The sequence below is a fragment of the Rhineura floridana genome, chromosome 8, assembly GCF_030035675.1.
Source record: "Rhineura floridana isolate rRhiFlo1 chromosome 8, rRhiFlo1.hap2, whole genome shotgun sequence".
NCBI classification, from domain to species: domain Eukaryota; kingdom Metazoa; phylum Chordata; class Lepidosauria; order Squamata; family Rhineuridae; genus Rhineura; species Rhineura floridana.
The window spans coordinates 5,812,694-5,826,117 of record NC_084487.1 but is presented as its reverse complement, the minus strand read 5'-3'; the positions used below and the strand labels follow the sequence as shown (position 1 = coordinate 5,826,117).

At 46.8% G+C, this 13,424-nt stretch overlaps 1 protein-coding gene across 1 annotated transcript in view; it reads left to right on the top strand.

The window, feature by feature from the left end:
• LOC133390880 (collagen alpha-1(VII) chain-like) overlaps positions 1 to 13,424 on the top strand; it is an 86,400-nt gene that overhangs the window by 29,923 nt on the left and 43,053 nt on the right. The window contains exons 18-25 of the mRNA XM_061640333.1: positions 206 to 286; positions 389 to 415; positions 5,553 to 5,597; positions 7,479 to 7,547; positions 9,258 to 9,353; positions 10,638 to 10,664; positions 10,995 to 11,048; positions 12,183 to 12,254. Of these exons, the coding sequence (XP_061496317.1) occupies positions 206 to 286; positions 389 to 415; positions 5,553 to 5,597; positions 7,479 to 7,547; positions 9,258 to 9,353; positions 10,638 to 10,664; positions 10,995 to 11,048; positions 12,183 to 12,254 (471 nt within the window). The remainder of the gene's footprint in view (positions 1 to 205; positions 287 to 388; positions 416 to 5,552; positions 5,598 to 7,478; positions 7,548 to 9,257; positions 9,354 to 10,637; positions 10,665 to 10,994; positions 11,049 to 12,182; positions 12,255 to 13,424) is intronic.

The window sequence follows — 13,424 nt, the reverse complement described above, 5'->3', positions numbered from 1 at the left end:
TAGCTCATTATATACATATACACAATAAATCAATACCTATTAATCTCAGTCTTTTAAAAACCGGAGGGGGGGAGAAGACAAACAGATATCAATTTCTATGTTATCATCCTTTAAAATGTTTCCAACAGCAGATGAGATTTTCCAGCGTTTCCCAAGTCTGAAGGCTCCCTCCAGTCTGATTTTTGCCATTTCCCCCGATATTCAGGGCCTTCCTGGTAAAGATGGAATTCCTGGACTTCCTGGCCGGCCTGGGCGGACGGGCCCTCCTGGCTCTCCTGGACTGATGGTAGCTCTCTGGGGACTGGATTGAAAGGGCCTTCAGAACATTGGCCTTGTGGCATCCAGTCTTTGTAACACCTCCTTTTCCTTTCTCTCTGTTGACTGACAGGGCCACCCTGGTATCCAAGGGGATCATGTAAGTTGGTCGTGTTTGCCACCTTTTCTCAACCAGTGTCCCACCCTCCCAATTAAAAAAAAAATCATAGAATCATAGAGTTGGAAGGGACCTATAAGGCCACTGAGTCCAACCAGGAACCCAAATTCAATTCCAAATTAAAGCATACCCGACATGTGGCTGTCCAGCTGCCTCTTGAAGGCCTCCATTGTTGGAGAGCCCACCACCTCCCTAGGTCATTGGTTCCATTGTCGTACCACCCTAATAGTTGGGACGTTTTTCCTGATGTTCCATCAAAATCTTCAAGGAGAAGAGTTCCTGGCCCTCCTCTGTGTGGCAACCTTTCAAGTACTTGAAAAGTGCTACCATATCTCCCCTCAACTCTTCTCTTAAGGCTAAACATGCCCAGTTCTTTCATTCTTTCCTCATAGGGCTTTGTTTCCAGTCCCCTGATAGTCCTCGTTGCTCTCCTCTGAACCTGTTCCAGTTTGTCTGCATCTTTCTTAAAGTGGGGTGTCCAGAACTGGATGCAGTTTTCAAGATGAGGCCTAGCCAGTGCCGAATAGAGGGGAACTTCATGCGATTTGGACAAGTCCTTTGGCTTGGTAGTTACAGGTTTCCTGCAGTAGTTTTGCAGACAGAGGATTTGTGGGTGGGTGGGATTGATTGGGGATGTTGCTAAACCTTCTAAACCTTTTGCCTTGTTAAACTATCTGCTTTGCTCAATGACAGAAGGAAGGACTGAGCATATCCCACAATTCTGCAACTGGTACTGTGCAAGTGCAGGATTTGGAACCCGGGGCAGAATTCCACTTCATGATCATGTTGATTTTCTTTTCTGAGATTATGAAAAAGGGAGTTCCTAGTTCTGAACACTGAGAAGAGAGGATTGTTAAGTGTGAAGGCAATGCCTGGAAAAATCTCTCATTAACCACAGAAAAAAGTGAATTTCCAGAGTGTCACCAGTGTTCTATATACTTTTTTTACTTTCTCCGTGACTCATAGATGCAAATATGTTGCTCTTGCAGCAGTAAAGCCTTTGGTTGGCTGAGCTAGTCTATATCATGTTGTGCTGGTGACAATGGAGCTCCTGACACCAGTCGGCAAGGCTGGTATGATGGCATGGAATGCTGAGGGAGCATAGCTACAGGATATTTGCAATCTGGCTTCTGTGACGCAAGGAAAAGTTGTCTGGTTTTGATTGCTTTCTTGATTGATTGATTGATTTCTCGGCTGTACGGGCGTTGTCCCCAGAATTATTGGTGCTGGGTGACTTCAACGTGCATGCCGAGACCACTCTCACTGGGGCCCCTCGGGATTTCCTGGAAACCATGGCTTCCTGGGAACTGCACCTTAGTAATACTGGGCCCACCCATGTAGCCGGTCATGCTCTCGACCTTATGTTTGTCCTGAGAGGGGAGGGAAGTGCTCTGAAGTTGGGGGTTGCTTCTTCCACCCCTGTGTCATGGTCAGATCACTACCTGGTAAATATAGACTTCTCGATGCCTCACACCCTCCGCAGGGGAAAAGGACCTATTAGAATGGTACGCCCCAGACGCCTGATGGATCCAGAAGGATTCCTGACTGCGCTTGGGGAATTGGAACCTGCTGAAGACCGCTCGGTTGACTCCCTGGTGTTAGAGTGGAATGAAGGGATCACCAGGGCTCTGGACCGGGTGGCACCGAAACGTCCTCTCCCCCTGAACAGAACTCAGTTAGCACCATGGTACACACCACGGTTGCGTAATCTGAGACAGGAGGTGAGACGACTAGAGCGCCGGTGGCGGAAATCCCGTTCCGAAGATGTCCGGACACAGGTTAGAGCAGCAGTAACTGCCTACCAAGTGGCAATAAAGGCAGAAAAGAAGAAGTTATTTGCTGCCTCTATTGCGTCAGCAGAGTGCTGTCCCAGGAGGTTGTTCCAGGTGGTCCGAAGCCTGGTCGGTCCAGTTGCTCAGGAACCCTTGGAGCAGTCCAAGACCTCCTGTGACAAGTTAGCAAAGCACTTTGCTGACAAGATCGAACATTTACGGAGCTCGATCCTGTACGCCGTGGATGCAGTGAGTGAATCAGAGTTGGCCAGTTGCAAGCCAGTCAAGTGGGATCGGTTTCGGCCTCTCCCTTCTGAGGATGTGGACAAGGTGCTCTCGACTGTGAAGCCTACCACCTGTCTAACTGATCCTTGCCCATCGTGGCTCCTGGTGAGCTGCAAAGAGAAACTGGGCGAGGGGATCAAGGCGGTGGTCAATGCATCCTTGAAGGAGGGTGTAATGCCATTAGCCCTCAAGGAGGCAATTGTAAAGCCCATCTTAAAGAAGCCCTCCTTGGATCCCCAGGTTTTGAATAACTTTCGCCCAATTTCGAATTTACCATTCTTGGGCAAGGTCATTGAGCGAGTGGTGGCTAATCAGCTGTTGACACACTTGGATGAAACGGATTATTTGGATCCATACCAATCGGGGTTCAGGACTGGACATGGAACTGAAACAGCCTTGGTCGCTCTGGTTGATGATATGAGGAGGGCATTAGATAGGGGAGAATTCACCTTTCTTGTCCTCGATCTTTCAGCGGCTTTTGATACTGTTGACCACAGTATCCTTTTCCATCGCCTGGAGGGATTGGGAATAGGAGGCACTGTATTACGGTGGTTCCATTCCTTTCTTTCCGATAGGCATCAACAGGTAGCATTGGGGGAGGAGGTTTCAGACCCTTGGCCTCTCAATTGTAGTGTGCCACAGGGCTCTATCCTCTCTCCCATGCTATTTAATATCTATATGAAGCCGCTGGGGACAATCATTAGGAGATTTGGGCTGCAGTGTCACCAATATGCGGATGACACTCAGCTCTATCTCTCGTTTAAATCTTCGCCAGAGTTGGCTGTGGAGACCATGTCCAAGTGCCTGGAATCCGTGAGTGGATGGATGGGAAGGAACAGGTTGAAGTTGAATCCCGATAAGACTGAGGTGCTGCTTGTGGGAGACAAGGGAAGGTTGGGAGATGTTGACCTGGTGTTCAATGGGGTAAAATTGCCCCTAAAGGACCAGGTCCACAGCCTTGGGGTTGTTCTTGATTCCAGGCTGTCCATGGAGGCTCAGATTTCGGCAGTGAGCCGGGCAGCCTGGTATCAATTACACCTCATTCGTAGGCTGCAACCCTACCTCCCTGTTCATCAGCTCCCACTGGTAGTACATGCCCTGGTCACCTCTCGTTTAGACTACTGCAATGCGCTCTACGTGGGGTTACCCTTGAAAACGGTCCGGAAATTACAACTTATACAAAATGCTGCGGCTCGACTACTTACAAATTGTTGCCGCCGGGAACACATCACTCCAGTGTTATTCGATCTACACTGGCTTCCAGTTATTTTCCGGGCTCAATTCAAGGTGTTGGTACTAACCTTTAAATCCCTACACGGTTTCGGACCAGTTTACCTGATGGAGCGCCTCCAGCATCACCAATTATGCCGCCCGACAAGATCAGCCACTCAGGGCCTTCTCTCAGTCCCACCAACTAAAACAGCTAGGTTGGTGGGGACTAGAGAGAGGGCATTTTCAGTGGCGGCCCCCACTCTCTGGAACTCCCTCCCGTACGATCTTCGGCATGCCCCTTCCCTGAATGTATTCCGCAAAGCCTTGAAGACCTGGCTTTTCAGACAGGCCTTTGGGACTTCCGGGGAGGGTTAATTTTCAGGACTAACTGCCTATTACTCTGAACTGTTATCATTCCTATTTATAGTTTCCTTGTTATATTGTATTTTATGTGTATTTTATTGTGCTGCATTTACTGCAACTGATTTATACGTCGCCTAGAGTGGCCATTGGCCAGATAGGCGACACATAAATTAAATTATTATTATTATTATTATTATTATTGCGATTAAAACCAAAAAGGAGCTGCGGGTAGACAAGCTGAGGCTGAGAAGAGGTCCCATGAGAAAGGAAGATGAAGGGGACAGAAACCAAGGTCAGAGCTAGCATTAGGCAGAGTGAGGCAGATGCTGGAGTGTGGGTCAGTGGAAGTAGCCCCCTGGCTGCTCCTCCTGAGTCCCCTGGCTGTAATCATCTGTTGATGGACAGAGCTGTGTAGGCTCTGTGGGAGCCCCCATAACTAGCCTGCTGTTTTCAGGTGACGTGGAGGACACTGTCCCCTCACCAGTGCTGGAATAAGATTCAACCGCCGCTCCAGTTGTCTTCTGCACATGGAGTGGTGGTGGTGGTGGGCGCCATCTTGTCCTTCACCTCAGGCAGCAAAACATCTTGGCCCATCTCTGAAAGGACCCCAGAAGCAAAGGGGCTGAAGGGAGGGCAACAGAAGAAACAGGCAGTGGGCTGATAAATGGAATCTGAGGGAAAGGTGAGGGAGACATTTTAAGCACAAGGGTAGGGGGCAGGGAAGGAGGGCAATTCCCCACATTAGTTCCAAGTGAACTAGTCAGTTTTTAACTTCAGTCTTCTAGATCAAAGATGGACAGCTTGCGGGCCTGGGACTAATTTTGAGATAATTTGATATGGGTGGCATGGAGAGGGGAAATGGAGGGAGAAGGGGTGGCAGAAAGAAAAAAGGGGCCATCCCACTCATTTTTCACTCTAGTCCTGCCGGCATTTGACTCTGGCCCTGCAACATGCTGGTATGTGGCCCCCGAGAGATGACTTCTGAGATAATGAGGCCCTTGACAGAAAAAAAGATGCCCATGCCTGTCCTTGACAATATGGTTTGCTGTACTAAGACTTTCTTTGTGCAGAGGTCTATGACCCCTTTGCATATTTTAAAATACAAAGCATAAACCACTCATGCTGAACTATATAATCAGTGCTTTAGGTCCCTCCCCCCATAGCTGATCGTAGGACTGCAGCCACAAAAACACAGCTTGAGGCCAACCTGGAACAATGTCGGCTCATCCCATCCTCCTCTCTGCCCCAAATTCTCACCCTGCCCCTTGAGCGAAGGGGGCAGGGCAGGGCACCTTGCATTTGCTGTGGTGTTGTTGTCCAGCTTCCATGAAGATCTGCAGACCCCGAGCAGTATTGGAGCTCGACATGCATGCTCCTCAATGGGGATGTAGATTTGGATTTTCTTTCCTTTGGCATGTGAGCTCCTGGCGTTCAGTTGTTCTGTTTTTGCAGCAGGCTAAGCACCCATTCTTTCTTTGGCATTCTAGGGGCCTTCAGGGTATCCGGGACCCCCAGGGCCAAAAGGAGACAGGGTGAGTTTCTATTACGCATTTAAATCATGACGGCATTGTTAATGTCTCTTCCTGGCTGTGCTAACTGCCTTTCCCATATGAACCTGCCCAGACCCTGAGGTTGTCATCTGAGGCCCTTTGCTGTGTGACACCTCCGAGGGAGGATCAAAGGATGGTGTTGAGGAAACAGGGCCATTTCTGTAGTAGCTCCCTGTCTATGAAATGCTCTCTCCAGAGAGGCCCGCCTGGCACCAACTTTGTAACAATTTTGGTGCCAATCAAACACATTTTTGTTTTCCTGAGCATTCGGCAGCACCAACGATTGGGTGCTTATAGTCTGGCTGTGTTTTTAATATGTTTAAGTATTTTTATTACTGTATTTTATTCTTTTTGTGAATCACTTTGGGACTTTTTGTTGTGGGAAGTGATTCATAAATTCAGCAAACCTAACCTAGCCAAGCACAATTCCTTCTATTTAATGAGCTCTTAACATGCTTTAACTCCTGTGGAGTGGCGCAGTCCTGGTAGCCTTGAATTCTAGTATAGCAAAATGTGCTTGTGATGTTTCCTTTGGAATGGGTGGCCTCTGAGGATCCTTTTGAAGGCTGTACATAGATATATCCTCTCCAATCTCCATATGCATCAGTTGGTGTTCATGTCACAATAAATGACATGACCTCTGCACCAACTGAGGCAGCCCTGGCACAGGGGTGGCCAAATCTCTCATTTGTTCATTTTTGCAATCTCAAGTCCAGCTTTCCATAATTCTACATCAGTCTACAAAGCTGTTTCTTAAAAAGCCCTCATGGAAATTCACCAGCATTTTAATGTGAATTTCTCCTAATACACACAGCTTGGCAAAGCAATTTCCCCTAATAAAACACATTTATGCATGTTATTTTCACTAAGGTACGCACACTTTACCCAAGGATTTTTGTACACACTGCTTGGCTGGAAAACTGCAAAATTCAGAGAAGTGAAAATGTCAAAAGATGGTCTTTCAGTTCATGTATTGTGTCAGAAAGTGTGAATTAGGTGGGCTCACTTTTAAATGCAAACAGAACTGAATCCCCTTCCATCCCTATTTGTCACCTTGGGCTTCTTTGGTGCTTTTCCACGGAAAGAGATCAGCAATGTAAATTTTATTTTATTTATTTATTTAATATCCTGCCCTTCCTCACAGAAGGAGCCCAGGGTGGCAAAATACTAAAAACACTCTAAAACTTCTTAAAAACAGACTTTAGAATGTATCAAACAAAACATTTTTAAAAACATCTTTTTAAAAAAGCTTTTAAAACATCTTAAAAATCAAATCCAAAACAGAGACGCAGACTGGGATAAGGTCTCTACTTAAAAGGCTTGTTGAAACAGGAAGGTCTTCAGCAAGTCCCAAAAAGATAACAGAGATGGCACCTGTCTAATATTTAAGGGGAGGGAATTCCAAAAAGTAGGGCCACAACACCAAAGGTCCACTTCCTATGTTGTGCGGAACGGACCTCCTGATGATATGGTATATGCAGGAGGCCCTCACCTGCAGAGCGCAGTGATCAACTGGGTATGTAAGGGATAAGATGGTCTTTCAGGTATCCTGGTCCCAAGCTATATAGGGCTTTGTGCACCAAAACTAAAACCTTGAACTTGGCCCGGTAGCAAATGGGCAACCAGTGCAATTCTTTCAGCAGTGGAGTGACATGTTGGCGATACCCTGCCCCAGTGAGCAGTCTCACCACTGCATGTCACCCCACTGCATTTTGCACCAGCTGCAGCTTCCAGACCAACTTCAAGGGCAGCCCCACATAGAGTGCATTACAGTAATCCAGCCTGGAGGGTTACCAGTGCATTGGGCTTTGTACACCAAGACCAGATAAATGTAAATAAATGCAGCATCTCCGTGTTCTGCAGGGGGAGCCAGGATATGTGTTAGGAGGCGTGGAAGTCATTCCTGGGCAAAATGGACTGCCTGGACCCCCTGTAAGTAGGAGCAAAAACCTTGTCGTTGTTCTTAATATTGCTCTTATCTGGCCCTCCTTTCCCCAATATATATATATATATATATATATATATATATATATATATATATATATACAGTTTACTCTAGAGCTGGAACAAGGTTTTGCCCAGACTCAGAATTCAACACATTTGCTGAATTTGAAATCATCACATTAAAATTAGGGATGGGATTCATTGGCCAGTGCTGGTTCGAAAGCATTCCGCTGTCCTAACAGGATGGTATCGCTTTGAGTTTCTTCTTTGTCCACTAGCTGCTGCTTTTGCCAACACATTTTTCCCCTCAGGAAAAATATTGATATTAATATTGATATTTTTAAAGGAAATATCAATAAATGAAAGGAAATATTGATAGAATTGTCATTCTTAATATTGATGTTTTAGAGGCGGAATTCTTTTTTTTTTTAAATCCATTTGCAAAAATTGCCGCATAAAAATCCGATCCGCAACAATAGAGGATAATTGAATTAATGGAAAATTGGGTACCAAATCTGAATGGGGTGGAATTCTAGTACATCCCTACATTATATCCTGAAACTTGATTGTTTAGAATGTTAATGCTGAAAACTAAACTCTTGAGTGTCAGAATCTGAAGATTCTTCTGTTGCTCAAACATTTTGGTTGCAAGGTAGATCTGAAGTCTGCACTTCTTCCTGCTGGTGGTTGGGGGTCCTCAAAACAATGATGTCATCCAGGAGGAGAGGAGTCCCTAACCTTTTGGGGCCTAGAGGAGAATGTAGCAATCTAAGAAATTGCCATGGGCACCACAAAATATCCGTTTCACAGAAGAAAACCTGGTAATGCTCAGAACAACCCCTACCCCTAAAAAAAAATGGACAAAGTACACAGACACAAAACTCACCAACAAACCGCAGGCAAATGTATCAGGCTGTCAGTAAGTAAGACTTCAGGATTTGTAATTCTTTCAGTCCATGATTGTTCCTTGTTGATCCTTTTTCCCTTTGATGTATTATTTACCTGTGAGGCAAGTTATATCTCTTTGTTGCAAAGATGGGAGACAGTCGGTAATTTAATGCTCTTGGACTTGATGCATTCTTTTGATGTTCCCAGTGAAATGCCTAAAATATTTTCATCCTTTGTTATTTGATTCAGTGGTATTTACTTTCAGTTTTAGTTGTCTACATAAAAATCAATAAAAATGAAACGGGTGGAGCGGGGATCAAGCAACACCCTAAAAATACAGATAACACTCCCCAAACAAAGAGCAACCCCCCAAAAAAAACATTAAGAATTAAAGTTGGGAGAGGCAAGGGCCTTAGAAGTCACCAAGGGGAATGTCTGAGGGTGCCCTGGTGCCCAGAGGCACCACATTTGGAAACCTAGATCTAGGAGGAGGGGGCTGTTTCCTTCTCCTTGTCTCGCTTGAGGCTCTTTTTTGGGTTCCCCTGTATGAGAAGTCCCAACTGAACCATTCAAGCATTTAAAATCAATCCATTTTCTTAATGGATTGGGATCGTGCCCCCATCTACCTCCCCCCCCGTGACTCTCATTGGGAGCCCCAGTGCAGTTTTTCTGCTTCCTTGTCTTGGCGGTGGCCGGATGCTTTCTACCTGGGAGAAGGAGAGCCTGCAGGGAGCAATGTGGGTGGTCACGGGATGCCTAGCAGCGCAACGGAGGCTGTATCGCTCAAATGTCCAAGTTAAACCATTTCAGGGTTACAAGGGGCAGCCAGGAGTTCCCGGCGTGCCAGGCCCACCAGGTTTGCCCGGACTACCCGGACCACAGGGACCACCCGGATTGTCAGTCAAGGTGCGTATGGTGTTGTGAGCTGGTAAGGGGAATGCAAGTCTGGCATTCTGCCTACATTTGCAAACAGCGGGATCCAGTGTGGGGGTAAGGACCATAGCTCAGTGGTAGAACACATGCGTTGCATGAAGAAGGGCCTCCCCAGTTCAGTCCCTGGCATCTCCAGTTAAAAGCATCCAGTAGGAGATGACAAGGAAATGCCCCCCTCTGCTGAAGACCTGCTGCCAGCCAGAGTAGACTGAGGGGGGGGAGAACCTAAAGCTTGTGGCCAGTGGTGGCTGGTGGGGTGGAAGGCGGAGAACCCAACAGTAGATGGAGCCAGAGCCAATGACAGGCAGAGTCAACTAATTCTGGTTTTGTACCCATCCTGCTGAGTGGCAACACTGAGATTGAGGAGGAAGCTGACAGCCAGTGCCACCCCCTGGACTGGTTATAAGTAAGAAGGCAGGTGGGTGCAGGCGGGCTGAGGACAGGCTAAGGCTGGTGGGTCAGTGCCCCACTAGCCCCAATGGACCAGCCTCCACTGCCCATGGGACTAGTATGGCCCTCCAGACCTCTCTATCCAATCCTTGGGATGCTCCCCAGCCCACGCTGGATACAGCACCTAGGACAGCCTTTCCCAACTAGTGGGCCACCAGATGTTGTTGGACCACAATTCCCATCTTTCCTGACCATTGGCAATGCTGGCTGAGGCTGATGGGAGTTGTGGTCCAACAACATCTGGTGGCCCACTAGTTGGGAAAGGCTGGACTAGGATGCTGCAATGTGTTCTTTTAACCAGAGAATGCCTTAAAGCAGCATTAATCAGTGGCTCCACCTGCTGTCAGCTAAAGGAATAACATCTTTAATGAACTTGAAGTCTGTCAAATCTTCATCCTTAGCCTATATACCAGGGGGTGGGGAACCTCTGGCCCCAGGGGCAAATGTGGGCCTCCAGTCCTTGCTGTTCTGGCCTCTCTCGGGATTGTCCCCCCCAGCCACACCCTCAGCTCTGCTCTGCACTCTCCTCCTCTAGCGCTTTTGCCTGGCTGGAGCGTGTCCTTCAGTTGTGATTATGTCTCCTGCTTGCCGGAATGTCAACTCCCCTTGACCCAGCAGTCCTCCTCCTTTGCTCCCAGGTCCAATCTGGTTTGACCTCTGGGCACAAGTGAGTTCCTGACAGCATTTAAGGGCAGAAAACAGGGGGTCTGTGCCAGCCTTATGGGGAAAGGAGAAGAGTTAAGAGGTTGGGATGATTTAAGGAACCCCTTTAGCATTCCCCAACATTCTCCTGTCTCTCTGTTCCAGGGTGATCCAGGAGACCCTGGGATCAGAGTAAGTGCCTGGTTATTTTACCCCCAGTTTCTGCTAGTCCAACATCCTCTTCTCAGTGTGGCCAACCTAATGCCCCAATGGGAAGCCCGCAAGCAGGACTTGAGCGCAAGAGCAACTCTTCCCATGTGCAATTGCAGCAATTAGTGTTGAGAGGCCCATTGCTTCTGATTGTGGAGGCAGAGCATAGCCATCCTGGCTAGTAGCCATTGACAGCCTCATCCTCCTCTATGAATTTGTCCAGTCCTCTTTTAAAGCCATCCAAGTTGGTGGCCGTCATTAGAGATCCGCCATGCTTACTGCAACAATTCATTGGTTCTTTGTGCCCCACAGGGGCCTCGAGGAAAGAGTGGCACCAAGGGAGAGAGAGGAGACGTGGGAGAGATGGTGAGTTGGGCCTTCGGGTCATTTTCGTGGTCAGGGGAAATAGTGGAGGGCTTTTTCAGGGATGCTGAAATGTAAGAGATTTTCCTCTGGGTTTGGCAGTCATGCGGCATGGCCGAGACCCTGCTAGGTAGTACTTAGCAGGGCCGTGCAACCGTTCCTGACAAATCCTGGATCCTGACCCAGCTTGGGCCAGCTTGGCTCAACCCAGGATTCAGCTGGAGTTGGTTGAGGCAGCCCTGGATAGCCCTGGGTTGGATTGGGTACGCTTGGAGTGATCCGGGACTGTCAAAAGGGCAGTTGAACAGCAAGGGGGGGGGAGAGAAGGAAATGCAGACAGCTGGCCTGCGTGCCCTTCTCCCTGCACCCTTCCGATTGCATGTGTACTGAGGGCTTAAAACCCTAATTAAATATTTGCAAGGCAGCCAATTCTGTTCAGGGCTGAAGTCAGGTTGGCCCTGGCTCAGATCAGGGCCATTCCAAAGCACCAGACTGGGCCCCAAATTAGATCGGGGGGGGGAGATGCACAGCCCTGGAACCAACATTATTGTTAGGGCTCCAGGGAATGGGAAGGTGTCACAATTTGTCAGCCATGTTTGTGGCCCAGGGAGTGGAGCCAATAAACTACTATATCCCATGAGCCACACCAAAGGGTAGCCTTGACCAACTGGCACCCTCCAGATGTACAGTTCCCATCACTCCCAGCTGACTGGAAGGTGCCAGTTGGCAAAGGCTGCCCTAGAACAACCTGCTTTTATCAGTATAAATCTTTAGCTGTTACTTAATTCGATGAGGCATTCGAACAACCTAATTTATAGTCAGGGGGAAGGGAGGATCTGTTGCTGTTGTTAGAGAAGACAGAATGCCTTCCCAGTCTATTGCAAATCATCCGGCATCTCTTCAGCTCCCATCATCTTTGACCGTGGTCCATCCTGGCTGGGGCTGATGGGAGTTGAAGTGCAACCACATCTGGAGGGCCACGGATTTCCACTGCTGCTCTTGTGGATTATTCTCAAAAAGGCGGAAAGGGACGCTAGCTTATTGATTTGCTTCTGAGTTTGGCGTGGTGCACAGATACAAGAAGGATGGAAGCTTTTTCTGAAATCAGACTCTCATTTTTTTTTTTTTTTGTAACAGGGAAAAGCTGGTTTACCGGGACCCATAGGGCTGGATGGTACTCCTGGTGCTTCTGGGCCAAAGGGTGAAAAGGTATTGCTTTCTACAAAGATAAACTTGTCACCTACAGGGTAGCCTTGTTTGCATTAGCTGCAGCGAAGATAATAATGGCATTCCTAAAACCAGAGCTTGGAGAAGTTACTTTTTGGAACTACAACTCCCATCATCCCCAGCCAGCATGGCCACTGGATTGGGCTGATGGGAGTTGTAGTTCAAAAAAGTAACTTTTCAGAGCTCTGCCTAAAGCACATGAGTTCCACCAACAAAGGGAGATTCACCTGAGCACATTTTAATCTAAATATAGGAAAACGAAATAAATCCCAACATTTCTATAATTATTTTAATTAGTTCTTGAAAACTCAGGGTTTTATCTATGCATAATGGGATAGATTCCTAATGTCCCATATATGTTTTATATGTATGTTTTACCAGATGTTTTGTATCGATATTTACATTGTTATGGCCATTGGCTTAAACAATAAATAGATCTATTCAATTTCTATTGCTTTCCATTTATTTATTTATTTATTACACTTGTATACGGCCCCATAGCCGAAGCTCTCTGGGAGGTTTACAACAATTAAAACATTAAAAAGCGGTGGAATGTCCTCCTTAGGAAGACCTGTTGGGATCCCTCTCTGCTTATGTTCAGATGGGTGCTTGTACACACATTTATTTAAGCAGGCTGTAATTATTTGATGGTTTGCTGCTTTCTGAAGAATGCGTCTTGTTCTATTTCTTGCCCTAGTTTTGTCATTCTGGATATTTCTGATGTTCAGGCAGTGAGTGTCATTGCTTGCATAGCCAAAACAGGAGCCCCCATGCACAAGAGGGAAGCACCAGAAGGTTTGGGGGAACTTCAAGGTTTGCAGAAGTATAAAAACATATTTAGGAAAAAAATCCTAAGGAGTGCTGCCTCCCCCCAAAAAACACAAAAACAGCCCATTGAGGACTACAGATGGAAAGACCGGTAGATTTTGTTTCTCATTTTTTCCAACCAATTCATTTCTGCAGCAATTTGAGATTATTTTTTTCCATCCTCATGAAAATCCTTCAGCATTTTACGGCAAATGTCTCTTTAATAAACACCTTTTTTCACGTGACTAATGGACAAATTTATGCAATCCGTTTCTCCCAATATAATGCATTTTAATGTTATTTTCACAAATATAATCATTTTTATGCAAACCTTTTCCTAATATA